We start from the raw sequence: 22215 nt of genomic DNA on the forward strand, positions 1-22215 counted from the left end.
GTGGCCCTGCATTAATTGCCATGTTTTAGAATGCAATAGCATGTGTTATAGTATTTTCTCATATATAAATCTACCAGTCACACACACAGAATGGTGAAATAATAAAGTGGGTTCCTTATTTAAATATAAAATTGAATGGAAGGCAATGTACAATACACCTTACTTTTAGTATTGCTGCTTCAGATACCCAACAAATCAAGATTGACACTGGCTTAAAATATGATTAGTAATATATGAACCAGAGGCATGCAGTATGCACATATTGTGACATACTCAAAGTCTAATTCGGTTTTGACAGCTGATCTGACTTTTTGAACCCTGCTACTCTAGTCAGTACTTTCTCTTAAATATGCACAGCTGAGTATGCATTCAGTAGCATCTCTTGCCAGCTCTATTTTAAAGGCATCACATCCAACTTATGGTTGAGTTACTTTAAACTGTTTACTTATTGATCCTAATGTGGAAGTACACTGAGTTTTTGGAGGTCCTGTGAAATGTCAAACAAATCATCAGAAAGTGGTGTTGAATGTTTGGAAGTTTTTGGATGTTTGGAAGAAGTTGTGTACTCAGAAGTGCCTGTAAGCACACCAATTTCTCCCAAGCATGAGAAGCAGAGAGAGATTATGAATATATGACTGGCAGTTAATGTAGAAGACTTACATTAATTAATGAATTAATTACTTAATTACATTAAGTACTTATCAGCACAGGAATGGTAAAAGTATGGTAAAAGGAGGAATTGGGATATTTAAAGACCAAATTATTACATGGATTTACATGGAGGCAAGAGGCATGGCTGATGTATTAAAAGTATGCTTGCAACTATCTTTACCTGCAAAGCAGATGCTGCCGAGACTATGGTAACACATGAAGAAATGCTGTCACTAGAAGGGTTTAAAATGGATAAGGATATATTGGATACAATGTCAATACTTCTAATTGGTTAGGCACTAGGACAGGATAAGATGCAGCAAAGGATATTAAAGGAAGTGAGACTAGAAATTGCTGAGGCACTGGGATAAACTTTCAATCTCCTTAGTTTTGGGGTTGGTGCCAGAGGATTGGAAAATTGCAAATATCAAACCTTTGTTCAAAACAAAGGTTGTAAAAATTAGTGCAGCAGTTACAGACCAGTTTAACTTCAGTGATGGGGATAACCTCTGGAAATAATCACTGAAGGTAGAATTAATATTCACATAGAAAAATGTGGGTAGAGTTGGGATAGATAGTGTGGACTTCTTGAGGAAATGTCATGTCTAACTTGCTGGAGTTTTCTGAAAGGATAACAGGGAGGATTGATTAATGCAAGGCTAATGATGTAGTGTACACAGGCTTCCAAAAAGTCTTCCTTCCAGTGCTACACAACAGGGTGGTAAGGAAAGTTACAGATCGTGGAGGAATAGTACCAACACGAATACAAAATTGGCTCAATATTAGGAAGCAGAGGTATTTTTCAGGCTGGAAGAAAGGTTGTGATGAAGTTTCTGAGGGTCAATATTGGATCTCTTGCTTTCCCTGTTACATATAAATGATCCAGATCTTGATGCATGGAGGCAATTTCAAAGTTTGTAGAGAATGCAATACTTGGGAGAATTGTAAACTCCAAAGAGGACAAAATACAAACTCAAAAAGACATTTATGTATTGTTGGCATTGGTAGAGAGGTGGTAGATGAATTTCAAAGTAGAGAAATATGAGGTGATATAGTTGGATATAAGGAACATGGAGAGATTGAATAAAAGAAAGGGCACTTTTCCAAATGATGTGCAGGAACAGAAAGACCTAATTGTAAGTGTACATAAGCATTAAAGGTGGCAGGAAAGGCGCAGGGAGCTATTTCTAAAGCATACAGGATTCTTGGATTCATTAACTGGGGCGTAGCATACAAGATGAGGAAGATTATGATGAATTTATGTAAGATGCTGGTTGGACCTCAGCTGGAGGACTGTGTACTTTTCAGAGCACCTACTATAGGAAGGATATGAACGCATTTGAGATCGTGCAGAAGAGGTTTACGAGAATGGTTCCGGGAATGAAACAGTTCAGTTGTGAAGAAAAATTGGAAAAGTTGGATCAATCTTACATGGACAGGAAAGTGCCTCACTGGGCACTGCAGTGGCTTCAAGACAGAAATGTGGGCCAGGGAATACGGTGGTTTGTTAAAATGGCCAGGAAATGGAAGCTTGAGGTCATTTTTGTGGACCGATTGTAGGTGTTCCACAAACATCCAGTCTGTGTTTCATCTCCCTAAAGCAAGGACCACATTGTGAACAGTGAATGGGAGTAAATTGCAGGTAAATTGTTGATTCACCTGGAAGATGAAGTAATTGCTGGGCCCCTTGCTGAGACATTTGTATCATCAATAGTTACAGGTGAGGTGCCAAAAGTCTGAAGTTGGTTAACATGGTGCCACTATTTAACAGAGGAGGTAAGGAAAACACAAAGAACTTTAGACTGGTGAGGCTGACATTGGTGTGGGTAAGTTGTACAGGGAATCCTCAGGGACAGGATTTCCATGCATTTTGATAAGCAAGCACTGATTAGGGATAGTCAACATGGCTTGTGCTTGGGAAGTCATGTCTCATGATCTTGATTGAGTTTTTTGAAGAAGTGATGAAGAGGATTGATGAGGGCAGAGTGGTGGACATGATCTATATGGACTTTAGTAAGGCATTTGACAAGGTTCCTCATGGTACACTGGTTAGCAAGGTTAGATCACATGGAATACAGGGAGAACTAGCCATTTGAAACTGGCACAAAGGGAGAAGACAGAGAGTAGTGACGGAAAGTTGTTGTTCAGGCTGGAGGCCTGTGACCAGTGGTGAAAGTGAAGACTGCAGATGCTGGAGATCAAAGCTGAAAAATGTGTTGCTGGAAAAACGCAGCAGGTCAGGCAGCATCCAAGGAGCAGGAGAATCGACGTTTCGGGCTTCCTGAAGAAGGGCTTATGCCCGAAATGTCGATTCTCCTGCTCCTTGGATGCTGCCTGACCTGCTGTGACCAGTGGTGTGCCACAAGGATCGATGCTAGATCCACTGGTTTTCATCATTGATAGAAATGATTTGGATGTGAACATAGGACATATGGTTAGTAAGTTTGCACGTGACACCAAAATTGAAGGTGTAATGTACAGCGAAGAAGGTTACCTCAGAGTACACAGGGATCTTGATCAAATGGGCCAATGGGCTGAGGAGTGGCAGATGGAGTTTAATTTAGATAAATGTAACATGCTGCATTTTGGAAAGCCAAATCTGGGTAGGACTTATACACTTAACGATAAAGTCCAAGGGAGTGTTACTGAACAAAGAGAGTGCAGGTTCATAGTTCATTGAAAGTGGAGTAATAGGTAGATAGGATAATGAAGAAGTTGTTTAGTATACTTTCCTTTATTGGTCAGTGCATTGAGTAGAGGAGTTAGGAGGTCATGTTGCAGCTGTACAGGATGTTGGTTAGGCAACTTTTGGAATACAGGTATCCCCCACTTTTTGAACGTTCACTTTACGCAATTTCGCTTTTACAAAAGACCTACATTAGTACCTGTTTTCGCAATCCAAAGAGGATTTTTGTTTTTACGAAAACTGGCGATACTATTTCCCATATAAATCATGCACCTTCGCTTTCTGCCATTTCCGGTTTACGAAAGGTTTCCTAGGAACACTCTAGTTTCAGATCGCGGGTTACCTGTATTGTGTGCAAGGATGTTACCAGCGTTGGAGCTATAGGGAGAGGCTGAATAGCTTGGGTCTGTTTTCCCTGGAGCATCGGAGCTGAGTGGTGACCTGATAGAGGTTTATAAGATCATGAGGGGCATGAATAGGGTAAATAGACAAGGTCTTTTCCTACAGTGGGGCCATCCAGAAATAGAGGACATAGGTTTCGGGTGAGGGGGGAAAGAATTGAAAGGGACCTAAGGGGTAGCTTTTTCATGCAAAGAGTGGTGCGTGTATGATGCTGGAGACTACTGGAGGAAGCCAAGATGGATCACCCACATGGCACTTCTGGTTGAAGATTGCTGTGAATACTTCAGCCTTATCTTTTGCACTGATATGCTGGACTCTTCTATCATTGAGTTGTTTCATTGTCCATCAGATGTGGCAGGACAATAGAGCTTAGATCGGATCCATTGGTTGTTGGATCACTTAGCTCTGTTTATCACTTGCTGCTTATGCTGTCTTGCATGTAAGTAGTCATGTTTTGTAACTTCAGGTTGACAACCTATTTTTATGCCTGGTACTGCTCTGGGCATTCTCTCCTGCACTATCTATGGATTCAGGGTTGATCTCCTGGCATTATGGTAATGGCTGAATGGTTATATGCTAAGCGAAGAGGTTGCAGATTGTGCCAGAGCACTGTTTGCTGTGTTGATGGTCCCCAGCACCTCATTGATGCCCAGTCTTCAGTTGCTATATCTGTTCAAAATCTGTTTTATAATGGCAATAGTGCCACACAACATGATGGATGGTATTCTAAATGTGAAGATAGGGCTTTGTATCCACAAATACTGTACGGAAGGTCACTCTTACTGATACTGTCACAGACAGATGCACTTGTAGCAGGCAGATTGGTAAGGATGAAGTCAGGTATGCTTTTCCTCTTCTTGGTTTCCTCACCACCTGCTGCAGACTCAGACTAGCAGTTGGATCCTTTAGGACCAGACAAGCTCAATCAGCAGTGCTGTTGCTGAGCCACTCTTCATGGTGGACATTGAAATCCGCTACCTAGAGTACATTTTTCACCCTTGTTACCCCTAGTACTTCCTCCAAGTGTTGTTCAACATGCAGGAGTACTGATTTATCAGCAGAAGGAAAATGTGACAATCACTAATATCCTTTAGGGAAGGAAACTGCTCTCCTTACCTGGTCTGACCTATATGTGACTCTAGACCCACAGAATGTGGTTAACTCTTAACTGCCCTCTAGGCAACAAATGCTGGCCTAGCCAGTGTCGCCAATAGTGATTGTAATGAGGTCAGCTAGATGGACAATATCAGTTCTTGACTGGGCTATTAATCTGGTCCAATCATGGACCCTTGGCTGACAGATATAAACAGGTGTGTCAGAGAATCTGTTACTCTGAGAGAGGTGGATCAGCATCAAGGACTCTTCATGTGCAAATAAATGGTGATGGGATACTGACCTCAGTGGAGTTATTTCAGTAGTGACGAGAGAAAAAAAAGTGTCCTGAATAAATTCGCTTGCAACAGTCATCTTTGACTTGGGGTAAGCATTTCTGGCATCATGCCATTATTTGCAAAGCTTGACTCATTCGATCCTACCATCGAAGACTAGGTCCAGTATGTGGAAAGAATATTTTCCAGGCAGATGAAATTGGGGCTGATGAAAAGCAATGAGTAATTCTGACAGCTTGTGGACCTGCAACTTTTTTTAGTAATTATGAGCCTGACTTTCAATGAGGCAACAGATATTAAAACCTTTCAAGAGTTGAGAGATTTGGTTCAGGAATATTATGACCCCAACACACCTCTAATTTTAAGATGCTATCGCTTTGACTCAGCAGTTTGTGAACTGGGGAATCATTTGGAGATTTTTGATTAGGTTAAGATGACTGGCAGAGATGTATAATTTTGATTTAACCTTTAATGAGATGCTGTAGGTGTGATTAATGAAATAACTATGCAAAAGCACTTACTACTGAGGCCCAACTGGACTTCAAACTAGAACTAGCTTTATCATTGTAAAATGCGGCAAGTGGAGTAGATGAGTTGCAGCATATTCTGAATAAGCTTGGGGAATACCACTTGAGTAAAGGCAATTGCAGAGCCTGACTCAGGACATATCCTGAACAGAGACTTGAGATCAACCCAAAGCCAAACTCCAAAATCCAAAGTCTCAGCTAAATGGTTAAAATTTTCTTCAAGATCCAGGTAGGTAAGCCATTGTAGTTGCTGCCCGTATGTAGACTCAAGACAGCAAAAGATTACCACTAGATCTAAATTGAGTAAGAGAACTTATAGGTCAGTATCCAGGAGAGTGCACACCCGGGAAAGTCCAGCTACATCTAGTTTGGAGCAATTAAATTGCTTAGCAACATCCAAATCCAAACCAATGTAAATAAACACCTGGTTAAATGGTCACCCAATTCTAATGGAAGTCAATGGCACAGACTTTGCAGTGAACACAGAACCAGTCTTTAACAAAATTCGGTCTGGACATCAATCATTAAGTTTGTGCAAGATCTCAACTAGATTAAGGACTTACACCAGAGAACCTTTATAAGTTAATGATGTAACTTTGATTTTGTAATCTTATGAGAAGCAGCTGATTCAGTTCTCACTGATTGTGGTAAATGACTTGGGCCCTAGCTTGATGGGGCAAAATGAGGAAGATTGGCTCAATATTTTTCAGTTAGAAAATACCTGCCTAATTAAATACCCAGAAGATTTTCAGGAAGATCTCGGGATATCAAAGGAATCAAGGCCACCTTGCATGTTAACCAAGAAGGAATTCCCCGATCTGCAAGGCCTACCCAGTGCAGATATCATCAAACCAATCCAGTTTGCAGAATGGCCAGTACCGGGCATACCAATTGTGAAGCCTGATGGATCAGTTCACCTTTGTGGGGATTTTAAACAAATGATAAACTGTTTTTTGCAACTCAATAAATATCCTATCCCTGGCATAGAGGATTTATATGTAAAGCTTGAAGCAGGGGAGGCTGTCCTTCATGAAGTTGGACATGAACCATGAGTACTTACAATTTCAGTTAGACAAGGATTCCCAGACTTATGCTACAGTTAATACTCATAAGGGTTTGTATCAAAATACAAGACTGTCATTTGGAATATTGTCAGCCTGTGCAATTTTTCAACAGACAATAGAGAATAGCCAGTGTTGTCCTACTGTTTAAAAAGAGTAGCAGCGATAATCCTGGAAATTACATGCCTGAGAGTCTAATGTCAGTGGTAGGGAAATTATTGGAAAAGATTCTCAGAGACAAGATCTATATGCATTTAGAAGAAAATGGACTTATTTGCGAGAGACAGCCTGGTTTTGTGTGGGGCAGGTTGTGCCTCACTAACTTGATCAAGGTTTTTAAGGAGATGACAAAGATGATTGAGGTAAAAGGGGTTGATGTTGTCTATGTGGACTTCAGTAAAACCTGTGACAAGATCCCTTATGGCAGATTGGTACAAAATATGAAGTCAAATGCCATCAGGAGTGAGTTGGCAAGATGGATACAGAACTTACTTAGTCATAGGAAACAGAGCGTAGCATTGGAAGGATGCTTTTTGGAATGGAGGGCTGTGACGAGTGGTGTTCCACAGGATCAGTGCTGAGACCTCTGCTGTTCGTGATCTACATAATGATTTGGAGGAGAATGTAGCTGGTCTAAATAGTAAGTTTGCAGATGTTACAAAGATTGGTGGAGTTGCAGATAGTGAGGAGGATTGTCAGAGGATACATCAAAATATAGATCAGTTGGAGGCAGTGGGCAGAAAAATGGCAAGTGGAGTTTAATTTGGACAAATATGAGTTGATGCATTTTGGAAGGTGAAGTACAGATAGAAATTACAGTGAATTGCAGAAGCATTAGTATTGATATGCAGAAGGATCTGGGTACATGGGTCCACAGATCACTGAAGATGACAGCACAGATAGATAAGGCAGTAGAAAAGGTGAATGGCATGCTTGCCTTCATTGGAAGGGGCATTGAGTACAGAGATAGACAAGTTATGCTGCAGCTTTCTAGAACTTTAGTTAGGCCACACTTGGAATATTGCATACCTGTAGGTTTGCCCACTGAGTTGGAAGATTCATTTCCAGACGTTTTGTCACCCTACCAGATAAGATCTTCAGTGGGTCTCCGGCCGAAGCACTGCTGATGATTCCTGCTTTTTAGAGTCATAGAGATGTACAGCACGGAAACTGACCCTTCGGTCCAACCTGTCCACACCGACCAGATATCCCAACCCAATCTAGTCCCACCTGCCAGCACCCGGCCCATATCCCTCCGAACCCTTCCTATTCATATACCCATCCAAATGCCTCTTAAATGTTGCAATTGCACCAGCCTCCATCACATCCTCTGGCAGCTCATTTCATACACGTGCCACCCTCTGCATGAAAAAGTTTGAGACATGATTTCCCACGCACAAAGCCATGTTGACTATCCCTAATCAGTCCTTGCCTTTCCAAATACATGTACACCCTATCCCTCAGGATTCCCTCCAACAACATACCCACCACTGAGGTCAGGCTCACCAGTCTATAGTTCCCTAGCTTGTCTTTATATATTTATATATTTTGGTTTCTTTCCCCTCTCACCCTAAACCTATGCCCTCTAGTTCTGGACTCCCCGATCCCAGGGAAAATACTTTGTCTATTTATCCTATCCATGCCCCTCATGATTTTATAAACCTCTAAGGTCACCCCTCAGCCTTCGACACTCCAGGGAAAACAGCACAAGTCTGTTCAGCCTCTCCCTATAGCTCCAATCCTCCAACCCTGGCAACATCCTTGTAAATCTTTTCTGAACCCTTTCAAGTTTCACAACATCTTTCCAATAGGAAGGAGATCAGAATTGCACGCAATATTCCAACTGTGGCCTAACCAATGTCCTGTACAGCCGCAACATGACCTCCCAACTCCTGTACTCAATACTCTGACCAATAAAGAAAAGCATACCAAACGCTGCCTTCACTATCCTATCTACCTGTGACTCCACTTTCAAGGAGCTATGAACCTGCACTCCAAGGTCTCTTTGTTCAGCAACACTCTCTAGGACCTTACCATTAAGTGTATAAGTCCTGCTAAGATTTGCTTTCTCAAAATGCAGCACCTCGCATTTATCTGAATTAAACTCCATCTGCCACTTCTCAGCCCATTGGCCCATCTGATTAAGATCCTGTTGTAATCTGAGGTAATCCTCTTCGCTGTCCACTACACCTCCAATTTTGGTGTCATCTGCAAACTTACTAACTATACCTCTTATGCTAGCATCCAAATCATTTATGTAAATGACAAAACATAGAGGACCCAGCACCGATCCTTGTGGCACTCCACTGGTCACAGGACCAGTCTGAAAAGCAACCCTCCACCACCACCCTCTGTCTTCTATCTTTGAGCCAGTTCTGTATCCAAATGGCTAGTTCTCCCTTTATTCCATGAGATCTAACCTTGCTAATCAGTCTCCCATGGGGAACCTTGTTGAACTCCTTACTGAAGTCCATATAGATCACATCTACTACTCTGCCCTCAATCATCTTTGTTACTTCAAAAAACTCAATCAAGTTTGTGAGACATGATTTCCAACGCACAAAGCCATGTTGACTATCCCTAATCCCTTTCCAAATAGATGTACATCCTGTCCCTCAGGATTCCCTCCAACAACTTGCCCACCACTGAGGTCAGGCTCACTGGTTTTTAGTTCCCTGGTTTGTCTTTATATATTTATATATTTTGGTTTCTTTGGGTTGGTGATGTAATTTCCTGTTATTTTTCTCAGGGGATGGTAGATGGGGGTCTAACTGGATGTGTTTGTTGATTGAGTTCCAATTGGAACTCAATGCTTCTAGAAATTTACATGCATGTCTCTGTTGACTTGTCCTAGGATGGATGTATTGTCCTAGTCGAAGTGGTGTCCTTCCTTATCTGTATGTAAGGATGCTAATGAGAGAGGGTCATGTTGTTTTGTGGTTAGTTGATGTTCATGTATCCTGGTGGCTAGTTTTCTGCCTGTTTGTCCAATGTAGTGTTTGTTATTGTTCTTTCATGGTATTTTGTAAGTGACATTACTTTTGTTTGTTGTCTGTATAGGGTCTTTCAAGTTCATTAGCTGCTGTTTTAGCATGTTGTTGGGTTTGTAGGCTACCATGAGACCAGGGGGCTTCAGTAGCCTGGCAGTCATTTCTGAGATGTCTTTGATTTAGGGGAGAGTGGTTGGGGTTTCTGGACATATTTTGTCTGTTTGTTTAGGTTTGTTACTGAGAAATCGGTGGACTGTGTTCATTGGGTAACCATTCTTTTTGAATATACGGTTTAGGTGATTATCCTCTGCTTTGTGTAGTTCCTTTGCGCTGCAGTGTGTGTTAGCTCATTGAAATAATGCTCTGATTTTGAAGTTCAAACCATCGTCTACAGGAAAACAACACATACGGACCAAATATTGAACTACAGCAGCAATCATCCCAACATCCACAAATTAAGCTACATCAGAACATTATTTCAACTAGAGGACAAGTTGGAAAGATGTGCGAGATAGGTTTGTCATACAAAGGGCAGTGAGTGCCTTGTACACGTTGTTAGAGGAGATGGTGGAAGCAGATGCAATAGCAGCATTCAAGATGCACCTGGAATTGGAAGGGAATAGAGGGATATGGATCCTGAAGTGAAGACAGTTTTAATATGGAAAGACAAAATGTAGTAGTGTAGGCTTGGAGGGCTGAAGAGTCTGTTCCTGTGCTTTATTGTTCTTTGTTCTTTATTCAACATTTTACAAGGTTTAACCCAGGTCACTATTTATCTAGATGATGTGCTAATAACAAAGAAGACCAATAAGGAGCACTTGGATATCGTCCTTAGATGTTTCTCCTCGGTGGGCTGACTTAGAAGGGAAAGATGTGTGTTTCAGGCATCCCAAGTGACCTACTTGGGCTACAGAGTCAACAAGACCATGTTACATCTGTTGGAAGATACAGTGAGAGCGATCAAAGGTGCCCTGGCTCCCATGTCAGTACAAGAGCTTAGGTCTTTCCTTGAGCTGGTGAACTATTCTGGAAAGTTTAGACATAATGTGGCCTCCATCCTAGTGATTTATAAAATACAATCAGCCTGGGAAATGGTCGCCTACCCAAGTCCTTCAGGGAGGTGAAGAAACAGCTCTATTCCTCGAAGGTATTGGCACACTATGATCCCAAGCAAGGACTGGTCTTGACATGCCATGCCTCCCTGAATGGCATCTGATTAGTATTAGCTCATAGGTGGTCCAATGGAGAGGAATGCCCAATAGTATTTGCATCCAGGACTTTGGCTAGTGCAGAGTGTAAATATGCCCAGATAGAGAATGAAGGTTTGGCGGTCATATTCTGAGTTGAGAAGTTCCACCGATACCTTCACAGAAGTAAATTTGTAGTAATAAGACTACAAACCCCTGGTAGGTGTACTAAAGTAGGGCAAGGCAGTGCTGCCCATACCTTCAGGCTGAATTCAGTAGTGGGTTCTAATATTAAGTGTGTATAATTACCACTTGAAACACCATCCAGGAGACCCGTAGCAAATGTGGATGCTATGAATCGCCTGCCACTGGCAGATACACTGCCATTTGTACCAGCACTGGAAAAATCCATATGTTTTAAAATTTTCTGGCCACACTTTCAGTCACAGCTGACAATATCATAATTTGGATGCAGAAAGATCCATTCCTGGAATAACTGAAAGAGCTGGTGGTGATGAGGAGGACCAAAGGGCCATCAGAATTGAAACTTTTTAAGCCCAAAGAAACCTGATCACAATAGAGGACAGCATATTATTCTGGGAGCGAGAGTAATTGTTCTGAGCAAAGGTAACCACTGGATAATGGCTGAACTCCACCAGGGTCATCCAGGGGTTTCCAAAATGAAGATTCTGTTGAGGTTATGTCTGGTGGTCAGAATTAGATGCAGGCATAGCCATGTTGTTAGCGCAGTGCCCAGAGTGCCAACATGGACAAAAATTACAACCAGCAGCTCCCCCATGTTCAGTGAAATAAGTATGTAAGTTAGCTCGCTGAACTTGAAGGTTTGTTTTCAGACGTTTCATCACCATACTAAGTAACATCATCAGTGAGAGTCTCTGGTGAAGCACTGGTGGTATGTCCCGCCTTTATTTCTAGGTCTTCGTTTCTTAAGGTGGGTGATGCCATTTCAGTTTTTTTTCAAGGGAAGATAGATAGGATCTAAAACGATGTGTTTATTGATGGAGCTCTGGTTAGAGTACCATGCCTCTAAGAATTCTCGTGCTGGCCTCCATCCAGGACTCTCTCTGTCTCTGCTCCAGGAATCGCCCATTACTCCGCTGCTGTTGCAGGACCCAGCCTGTACTCGTTCCACCACAGGACTCGGCCCATGGTCGCTCAGTTACACCACAAGACCTGGCACGTGTTTCGTCCCTCCGCCACGGGACACGGCCCATGCTCGGTCTGTTCTGCCATTAGAACACAGCCCATTCACTTCGCTCCACGACTCCAACAATTGGCAAGTCATTCTGGGTGAAAATGTGAAGATTTTTTCACTCAGCAACTTCTGAGCATCTGGAACAGTCTAACAGTCTAACAGTAGCTGGATGCAGACTCAGCAGTTATTCTCAAGAGATTTGGAATTTAACATTTTAAGAAAGTATTTGGAAGGCTTTGGGCAAATAGCAGGGGAGTTGGGAAAGATTTGCAGCATTTCCAGAGGGAGAGTATAGCTCCAATGGGTTGAATAGCTAGCAGCCCCATGCTCTTGTGTTTGTGTATGGTGAGCTGCTACCAGAATCTGAAATTACTTTGGCCACTTGTGTGCAGTAATTTAATTCCTTTGGGCACTTTACCCAAGTGCTCAAAACCAAACTCCTGGCAAAACATCCTGCTCCCATCGACAATGTTGTGTTTGACTGGAGGATTTTCTGATTCCTTATGGTTACAGCATCTCTCTCTTCCTTTCAATCTCTTGTATAAATGCCTCTAGCAATCCAACAGAGAACTTATCAATCTTCTCTCTGGCCTTTTATATCATCAGTCAAGTTCACTTCTGTTTATGAAATATTATTCAACCAGTTGAATGAGCTGTAATGCAGTACAATATGTATTACTTTAAAAATCATTTATTAAATACTGCACTTTTCTTCAGGCAAGACAGGTACTTGAAAGAGAGTATAATAACCTTCTTGCACTTGGAACAGAGCGGGCTCTTGATGATGTGAGTAATTTCTCCATGCCACATTCATTGACTTTAAGTAATAGATTTAATAAAAATGTTGTAAAATATGTATAAAATTTGTGGTTTGAAATTTATTTCTAACAATTTTTGACTATATATCCTTTAGATTCATCAATGAAGTAATTTTTGTTAATGTAGGTTGATTTTAAAACCAGGTAATAATTTAATATATGTTAGCCTAGAATTTCCTAATTAATTGGGCTGCTTTTATTGATCCAATTCCCCTCATTGGAGTGAACAGTGCAAAACATCACAGAATTCTAAATATAAATCACATTCAGAGCAATTTAAGTTTCCATAACCATTTGCACGAATGTTATGGACTAGGCCAGACCACTCAGAACATTCTTAAGCAGGCAGCCCAGACCACAGAGTCATAGAGATGTACAGCATGGAAACAGATCCTTCAGTGCAACTCGTCCATGCCAACCAGATATCCCAACCCAATCTAGTCCCACCTACCAGCACCCATCCCTTATCCCTCCAAACCCTTCCTATTCATATACGCATCCAGATGCCTTTTTAAATGTTGCAATTGTACTAGCCTCCATCACTTCATCTGACAGCTCATTCCATACATGTACTAACCTCTGTGTGAAAAGGTTGCCCCTTAGGTCTCTTTTATATCTTGCCTCTGTCATCCTAAACCTATGCCTGTAGTTCTGGACTCACTCTCCCCCAGGAAAAGACTGTCTATTTATCCTGTCCGTGCCCCTCATGATTTTATAAGCCTCTATAAGAGCGGCACGGTGGCTCAGTGGTTTACACTGCTGCCTCACAGTGCCAAGTTCAATTCCAGCCTCGGGCGATTGTGCAAACTCCACACAGACATTCTCCCCAAGTCTGCGTGGGTTTCCTCTGGGTGCTCCAGTTTCCTCCCACAGTCCAAAGATGTGCAATTCAGGTGAAACGGCCATGCTAAATTGCCCATAGTGTTAGGTGCATTAGTCAGAGGGAAATGAGCCTGGGTGGGTTACTCTTCAGAGGGTCAGTGTGGACTGGATTGGCTGAAGGGCCAGTTTCCACATTGTAGGGAATCTAATCTAATCTAAGGTCACCCCTCAGCCTCCGACACTCCAGGGAAAAGTAGCCCAAGCCTATTCAACCTCTACCCTGGCAACATCCTTGTAAAATGTTTGTGAGAAGATATGTAGCTCGGGTGCTCGTTGTTGTGGTTCTGTTCGCCGAGCTGGGAATTTGTGTTGAAGGTGTTTCATCCCCTGTCGAGGTGACATCCTCAGTGCTTGGGAGCCTCCTGTGAAGAGCTTCTATGTTGTTTCCTCCGGCATTTATAGTGGTTTGTCTCCGGTTGTCAGTTCCAGCTGTCCGCTGAAGTGGCCGGTATATTGGGTCCAGATCGACGTGTTTGTTGATAGAATCTGTGGATGAGTGCCATGCCTCTAGGAATTCCCTGGCTGTTCTGTTTGGCTTGTTCTATAATAGTGTTGTCCCAGTCGAACACATGTTGCTTGTCTTCTGCGTGTGGCTACTAAGGATAGCTGATCGTGTCGTTTCGTGGCTAGTTGGTGTCCATGGATATGGATCATTAGCTGTCTTCCTGTTTGTCCTATGTATTGTTTTGTGCAATCTTTGCATGGGATTTTGTACACTACGTTGGTTTTGCTCATGCTGGGACAACACTACTATTATAGGACAAGCCAAACAGAACAGCCAGGCAATTCCTAGAGACATGGCACTCATCCACAGATTCTATCAACAAACACATCGACCTGGACACAATATACCGACCACTGCAGCGGACAACTGGAAGCGGCAGAGACAAACCACTATAAATGCCGGAGGAAACAACACAGAAGCGTTTCACAGGAGGCTCCCAAGCACTGAGGATGTCACCTAGACAGGGGACGAAACGTCTGCAACACAAATTCCCAGCTCAGCGAACAGAACCACAACATCCTTGTAAATCTTTTCTGTACCATTTCAAGTTATCAGAACATATGAATAGTCACTAAAAAGGCATCCTCACAGTTGCTCTCTCAAGACAACGTCAGCTATATTTTGCCCCATTTACAGACAGGAGGTTTTGCCAAAGGCCTGTCACGAGATTGAAATAAAGTCTGAATCCCAGAATTCAGCCAGGTTAATGCAGCACACCACTTTTTTTTTTAAAAGGGCTCTTCTTGAGATGTTCTCAAGGACTACATTTTGATTTTCATGGGCTATGTTTTGGCTGTCAGAGGATCCTTGTTCATTTGGACAAACTAATTTGTTAAATGATAAAGTCATGCACTGACAATACTTTTTGTGTTTGTGTTGACATGCTGGGTATTTAAACTCTCAAAGCAGAATTAGATTAATTCATCAATATCCTCAATAAATAGTAACCCTCCATTAAGTTAGTACTGTAGCACATGAGGAAAGCATTAACTTTCCAGACACCATAGCACTTAAGTTGATACAAGACTACAGACATGATATTATAAAACTACTTATTTCAAATTAACACACTTCTAAACACAAAGCCACCATCTCAAGAACTCCTTCTGCAGACCAAGAAAATCTGTAAAGCTGAGACTTTAAAACTATATATATATAATACCTTTTTAACTTCACCTCCCAACTCAATCCCATATTCCATCATCATTTGGAAGGAATTCATTACATCCGTGTTTTCAAAGTTTTCCTGATTCACAGTTAGCAGTGTCTTTCTTTGTTGTTGGGTTTGGAAACAATTATCTCTTTCTTAACCTCCCTCTTTCCTCTTTCTCTTTCACCCCTCTTGCAAACTCCACCTGCTCTTGAAGCTTCCTTCTTCCTGCACCTCTCTTTCAGAGGTCCTCCTTCTCCCAGGTCTCTAATTGCTCCTCCTTATCCCAACTCCCTCTTGCAACTGCTTCATCCAACCCACTCCTTCTTGCACCTCCTCCTCCATCCCACTCACCAAATACAGCCTCCTTACCCATTTCTTCCTGCAGCTTTCACAACCCAGCCACTCTCTTGTGGCCTCCTCCCCACCCAATATTCACCATTTGTTTCAGCCTCCTTCCTCACTCTATCCCTTTTGAAGTTATCACCAAACCTCTTCTGTAGATGCCTCTCCCCATTATCCCCATTCGGCAGTCCCTTCCATATCCAACCACAGTAAAACTCCAAGCTTCTGGCAAAAGGCATATACCTCAGCTACCACCCAAACGGCATGGCTCTCAGATCCTTGTCTCTGAGCTTCAGTCTATGATTTTGACAAAGATCTCAGTCTGTTGTCTCAAGCAAGAGGTACAGCTTCCAGAAAGGTCCTCAAGCTGCCAGCAAAAACCATTACACACTGACGGGCAGGTTCTTGGCCACCAGCACTAGATCTTCCCATTTCCTCCAGGAAAACACAGCTCTGCCTCCCTTCATTACTGCCACTGCTTAATTTTTAAATGCTCACAGATCAGTTCCCTCAGTGATTGTTGATAGGCTCCTCTCGCATATCACCAGCGAACACAGGAGGGAACCAGCCTATGAGTTCTTTCCACCAATTCTGTCTGTTTTACCTGTACAGGTAACCTTTGTCTGATCTCCCCTATAATTGAATTTCCTGGTCAGTTTGATTTCAGAGCAGATTCACCTATTGTCTCCAGCTGTTTTGAACCCGCATTACAAGCATTTCTATTTTCTGTCTGACGTCTCAATGTGGGGAGAAGACAAATTGCGATTTAGATTTAGATTTGTCATGTTTATATAAAAATAGTGGTTTTTGCATGTTATCTGCAAATTATAAACCATGTAAATATGCTGCATTATTTTCTTTACATACATTACCACAAGGACGATGAGAAAAACTTTCAACGAAGGCCGTCCTGGAGAAAACAGTTCCCTCCCCGTGAAGTTCATGGAATCAGCATGATGCCTGGATCTTCTGAAACACTTCCTGCAGGTTTCAGATTAACAACCACATCCACAAAAAGATCATCTGATGGTTTGTATTATTGAATTGCACACGTCCCTTTCAAATTATCAAAATACTTTAAAACTGTTCTTGCCAGGTTCAAATGGAATCCCTTTCTGAAGCAGTGGATGTGCTTTGCTTCCTTAAAACGGGCCATCATTATGGCTTTTGAACTCAAAATACCTGTCATCCATGATCCTAAATTAAAGTGTTGCATTACAATTCACAATTACTGCAAAGAGTGGGGAAATTTCTCAACTGTAAGTTCTTCTCAGCAGGTAACTTGGTTGGAAATCGGTTGCTTATGTCTTGTACTGTTTACAAGCTTCACATAGGTTCTTGCATTTTTGAACTTTTGTGGGATTTACCTGCCAAATTGTATCTGTTTTCATTTGTCTACTGTATGTCAGATTTAAGACCAATTGCTTGTAGCAGTAGGTTTCCTTGGTTGGCACTATTGATCCAATCTGGTTAAATTAGACTGAGTTGTATCTGGCTTAGCTGGGATCAGCCATTGAAGATGAAAGAAGGAAAATTTCAGCCAAAAGCTTGAATTTTCACCATAGCGGTAGGTTTGTTTTTGAAGCAAAAAACCACCTCTGATAGGAAACAAAAAATTAAGGTTTTTTGGTGCAGTAAACCCTTAATTGGTAGGAAAATGCATTTCCTATTCACTTAGAGCTAGTCATTTTCATCTGATATGGTGTGAAAGAATGCCTGAGAGCTAATGGAATGAGTGAATAGATGATGGATATATTAATTAATGGTTAATTCTGTATGAATTGGCTGTATGAATACTGGGACTTATAATTATTGGGATGTGAGTTTTATGGAATATAACTATAAAATAAAGCTGTCATCGAAAGTATAGACTTGGACCATATTTAAATATGGAGAAAGTGAGGATGCGGATGCTGGCGATCAGTCGAGAGTGGTGCTGGAAAAGCACAGCAGGTCAGTCAACATCCGAGGAGCAGGAGAACCGACATTTTGGGCAAGACCCCAAAGAGCTCATTCCTGATGAAGGAGTCTTGCCTGAAACGTCAATTCTCCTGCTCCTCAGATGCTGCCTGACCTGCTATGCTTTTCCAGAACCACACTGCCAACCCCCATATTTAAATACAGTCCTCTTCTAATGTGTAACACCCATGGGAATGGGATGGAGACAGATCCGATATATATCAGTGATGTCAGACCGCATGGAATTAGAGGCTACTGAGAGATGATTTTATGTGAAACTTCAAGTGTCGTTTAAGACAGTTTTCAATGAAAGGTAAAATTTGCCAAAAGCCTGGCTTCCCACCATCATGGTATCCCAATCAAGGACACAACCCAAGGCAAGACACACAAAAAATGAGTTTGTTGCTCAGAAATCATCATCACTAAACCAAACAAATTAGAGGAGACCGACAAAACACCAATAATAGAAGAACAAAGAAAATTTACAGCCCAGGAACAGGCCCTTCGGCCCTCTAAGCCTGAGCTGATCCAAATGTACTGTCTAAATCTGTCGGTCAATTCCTAAGCATCTGTATCCCTTTGCTTCCCACCTACGTATGCATCTGTCCAGATGCATCTTAAATGAATCTACCATGCCTGCCTCTACCACCTCTGCTGACAACGCGTTCCAGACACCCACCACCCTCTGTGTGAAGTACTTGCCGCGTATGTCCCCCTTAAACTTTCCACCTCTCATATTTGAAAGTGTGACCTCTTGTTATTGAATCCTTCACCCTGGGGGAAAAAGTTTGCCTCTATTCACCCTATCTATATCCTTCATGATTTTGTAAACCTCAATCAGGTCCCCCCTCAATCTCCTTTTTTCTAATGAAAACCTAAACCTAACCTACTCAACCTCTCTTCATAACTGAGGAGAAAGTGAGGTCTGCGGATGCTGGAGATCAGAGATGGAAATGTGTTGCTGGAAAAGCGCAGCAGGTCAGGCAGCATCTAGGGAACAGGAGAATCGACGTTTCGGGCATTAGCCCTTCTTCAGGAATGAGGAAAGTTGGTCCAGCAGGCTAAGATAAAAGATAGGGAGGAGGGACTTGGGGGAGGGGCGTCGGAAATGTGATAGGTGGAAAGAGGTCAAGGTGAGGGTGATAGGTCAGACTGGGGTGGGGGCGGAGAGGTCGGGAAGAAGATTGCAGGTTAGGAAGGCGGTGCTGAATTTGATAGATTTGACTGAGACAGGCTGGGGGGAGGGGAAATGAGGAAACTGGTGAAATCCGAGTTCATCCCTTGTGGTTGGAGGGTTCCTAGCCGGAAGATGAGGCGTTCTTCCTCCAACCGTCGTTTCGCTGTGGTCTGACGATGGAGGTGTTCCACATATCCTACGAAGAGGCAGGCATAGCTGGGGCCCATGCGGGTGCCCATGGCTACTCCTTTCGTTTGGAGGAAGTGGGAGGATTGGAAAGAGAAGTTGTTCAGGGTGAGGACCAGTTCAGTCAGTCGAAGGAGGGTGTCTGTGGAAGGGTACTGGTCGGTACAGCGGGAAAGAAAGAAGCGGAGGGCTTTGAGTCCTTCGTGATGGGGGATGGAGGTGTACAGGGACTGGATGTCCATGGTGAAAATAAGGCGTTGGGGACCGGGGAAGCGAAAATCATGGAGCAGGTGGAGGGCATGGGTGGTGTCCCGAACGTAGGTGGGGAGTTCTTGGACTAAGGGGGACAGGACGGTGTCAAGGTATGCGGAGATGAGTTCGGTGGGGCAGGAGCAGGCGGAGACAATGGGTCGGCCGGGGCAGTCAGGTTGGCGGAGACAATGGGTCTCCTCCGCTAACTACACTGGCCCCACCCCCCACCTTTTCCTCCGCTACATCGATGACTGTATTGGCACCGCCTCGTGCTCCCACGAGGAGGTTGAACAGTTCATCCACTTCACCAACACCTTCCACCCCGACCTCAAATTCACCTGGACAGTCTCAGATTCCTCCCTCCCCTTCCTCGACCTTTCTATTTCTATCTCAGGCGACCGAATCAACACGGACATCTACTACAAACCAACCGACTCCCACAGCTACCTGGACTACACCTCCTCCCATCCTGCCCCCTGTAAAAACGCCATCCCATTCTCCCAATTCCTTCGACTCCGCCGCATCTGCTCCCAGGAGGACCAGTTCCAAAAACGCACATCCCAGATGGCCTCCTTCTTCAAGGACCGCAATTTCCCCCCCGACGTGGTCAATGATGCCCTCCACCGCATCTCTTCCACTTCCCGATCCTCCGCCCTTGAACCCCGCCCCTCCAACCACCACCAGGACAGAACCCCACTGGTCCTCACCTACCACCCCACTAACCTCCATGTACAGCACATCATCCGCCGCCATTTCCGCCACCTCCAAACGGACCCCACCACCAAGGATATATTTCCCTCCCCTCCCCTATCAGCATTCCGTAAAGACCACTCCCTCCGTGACTCCCTCGTCAGATCCACACCCCCCACCAACCCAACCTCCACTCCCGGCACCTTCCCCTGCAACCACAGGAGGTGCAAGACTTGCGCCCACACCTCCCCCCTCACCTCCCTCCAAGGCCCCAAAGGAAACTTCCATATCCGCCACAGATTCACCTGTACCTCCACACATATCATCTATTGCATCCTTTGCACCCGATGTGGCCTCCTCTATATTGGGGAGACGGGCCGCCTACTTGCAGAGCGTTTCAGGGAACACCTCTGGGACACCCGGACCAACCAACCCAACCACCCTGTAGCTCAACATTTCAATTCCCCCTCCCACTCCACCAAGGATATGCAGGTCTTTGGACTCCATCGTCAGACCACAGCGAAACGACGGTTGGAGGAAGAACGCCTCCTCTTCCGGCTAGGAACCCTCCAACCACAAGGGATGAACTCGGATTTCACCAGTTTCCTCATTTCCCCTCCCCCCAGCCTGTCTCAGTCAAATCCATCAAATTCAGCACCGCCTTCCTAACCTGCAATCTTCTTCCCGACCTCTCCGCCCCCACCCCAGTCTGACCTATCACCCTCACCTTGACCTCTTTCCACCTATCACATTTCCGACGCCCCTCCCCCAAGTCCCTCCTCCCTATCTTTTATCTTAGCCTGCTGGACCAACTTTCCTCATTCCTGAAGAAGGGCTAATGCCCGAAACGTCGATTCTCCTGTTCCCTAGATGCTGCCTGACCTGCTGCGCTTTACCAGCAACACATTTCCATCTCTCTTCATAACTATCACCTTCCATACCAGGCAACAGCCTCGTAAACCTTCTCTGCACCTTATCCAAAGTGTCCACATCCTTTTGGTAATGTGGCGACCAGAACTGTACATAGTATTCTAAATGTGGCCAAACTAATGTCTTGTACAATTTTAACATGACTTGCCAGCTCTTATACTCAATACCCCGTCCAATGAAGGCAAGCATATTATATGCCTTCTTGACCACTCTATCCACCTGTGCAGCAACCTTCAGGGTACAATGGACCTGCACTCCCAGATCTCTCTGCCCATCGACTTCTCCCAAGGCTCTTCCGTTCATTGTATAATTCGCTCGAGAATTAGTCTTGCCTAAATGCATCACCTCACATTTGCCAGGATTGAAATCCAGCTGCTACTTTTCCGTCCAACTCTCCAGTCTATCTATATCCTCATGTATTCGTTGACAGTCCCTAATGCTTTCTGCTATCCACCAATCTTCGTATCATTTGCAAACTTGCTGATCATACCAAAAGTGCCCTCTTCCAGATCATTTATGTATATTATAAACAACAGTGGCCCCAACACTGACCTCTGTGGAACACCACTGGTCACTTTTCTCCATTTCGAGAAACTCCCTTCAACCACTACTATCTCCTGTTGCTCAACCTGTTCTTTATCCACCTAGCGAGAACACCTTGCACACCATGTGACTTCACCTTCTCCATTAGTCTACCATGGGGAACCTTATCAAACGCCTTACTAAAGTCCATGTAAATGACATCAACAACCTTTCCTTCATCTATCAACTTGGTCACTTCCTCAAAGAACTCTAAGTTGGTAAGGCACAATCTCCCCTGCACAAATCCATGTTGCCTATCACTGATAAGCCCATTCTTTTCCCTATATAAATAGATCCTATCCCTCAGTACCCTCTCCAGCAACTTTCCCACCACCGATGTCAGGCTCACTGGTCTGTAGCTAGGAATATCCCTACTACCCTTCTTGTACAGGGGGACAACATGAGCAACTTTCCAGTCCTCCGGCTCCTGACCTGTATTTAAGGATGCCACAAAGATAACTGTCAGGGCCCCAGCTATTTCCTCTCTTGCCTCCCTCAGTAACCTGGGATAGATCCCATCCGGTCCTGGGGATTTGTCCACCTTAACCTCTAGCCAACCCAACACATCTTCCCTACTTATGTCAACGTGATCCAGATTAATCAAACCTCTAACTCTAATCTCAAGATTCAT

At 43.6% G+C, this 22215-nt stretch overlaps 1 protein-coding gene across 7 annotated transcripts in view; it reads left to right on the forward strand.

The window, feature by feature from the left end:
- The window catches only part of ppfia2 (PTPRF interacting protein alpha 2), a 543269-nt gene that overhangs the window by 487750 nt on the left and 33304 nt on the right, over window positions 1–22215 (forward strand). For all 7 annotated transcript variants that reach the window (XM_087997151.1, XM_043709676.2, XM_043709677.2 and 4 more), the window contains 2 exons: window positions 12826–12894; window positions 16687–16837. In XM_087997151.1, coding sequence (XP_087853277.1) covers window positions 12826–12894; window positions 16687–16837 — 220 coding nt within the window. The remainder of the gene's footprint in view (window positions 1–12825; window positions 12895–16686; window positions 16838–22215) is intronic.

This window comes from Chiloscyllium plagiosum, unplaced genomic scaffold (genome assembly GCF_037043375.1).
Source record: "Chiloscyllium plagiosum isolate Xiang-an unplaced genomic scaffold, Cpla_swu_hap1 HiC_scaffold_19, whole genome shotgun sequence".
In the NCBI taxonomy this organism is placed as follows: domain Eukaryota; kingdom Metazoa; phylum Chordata; class Chondrichthyes; order Orectolobiformes; family Hemiscylliidae; genus Chiloscyllium; species Chiloscyllium plagiosum.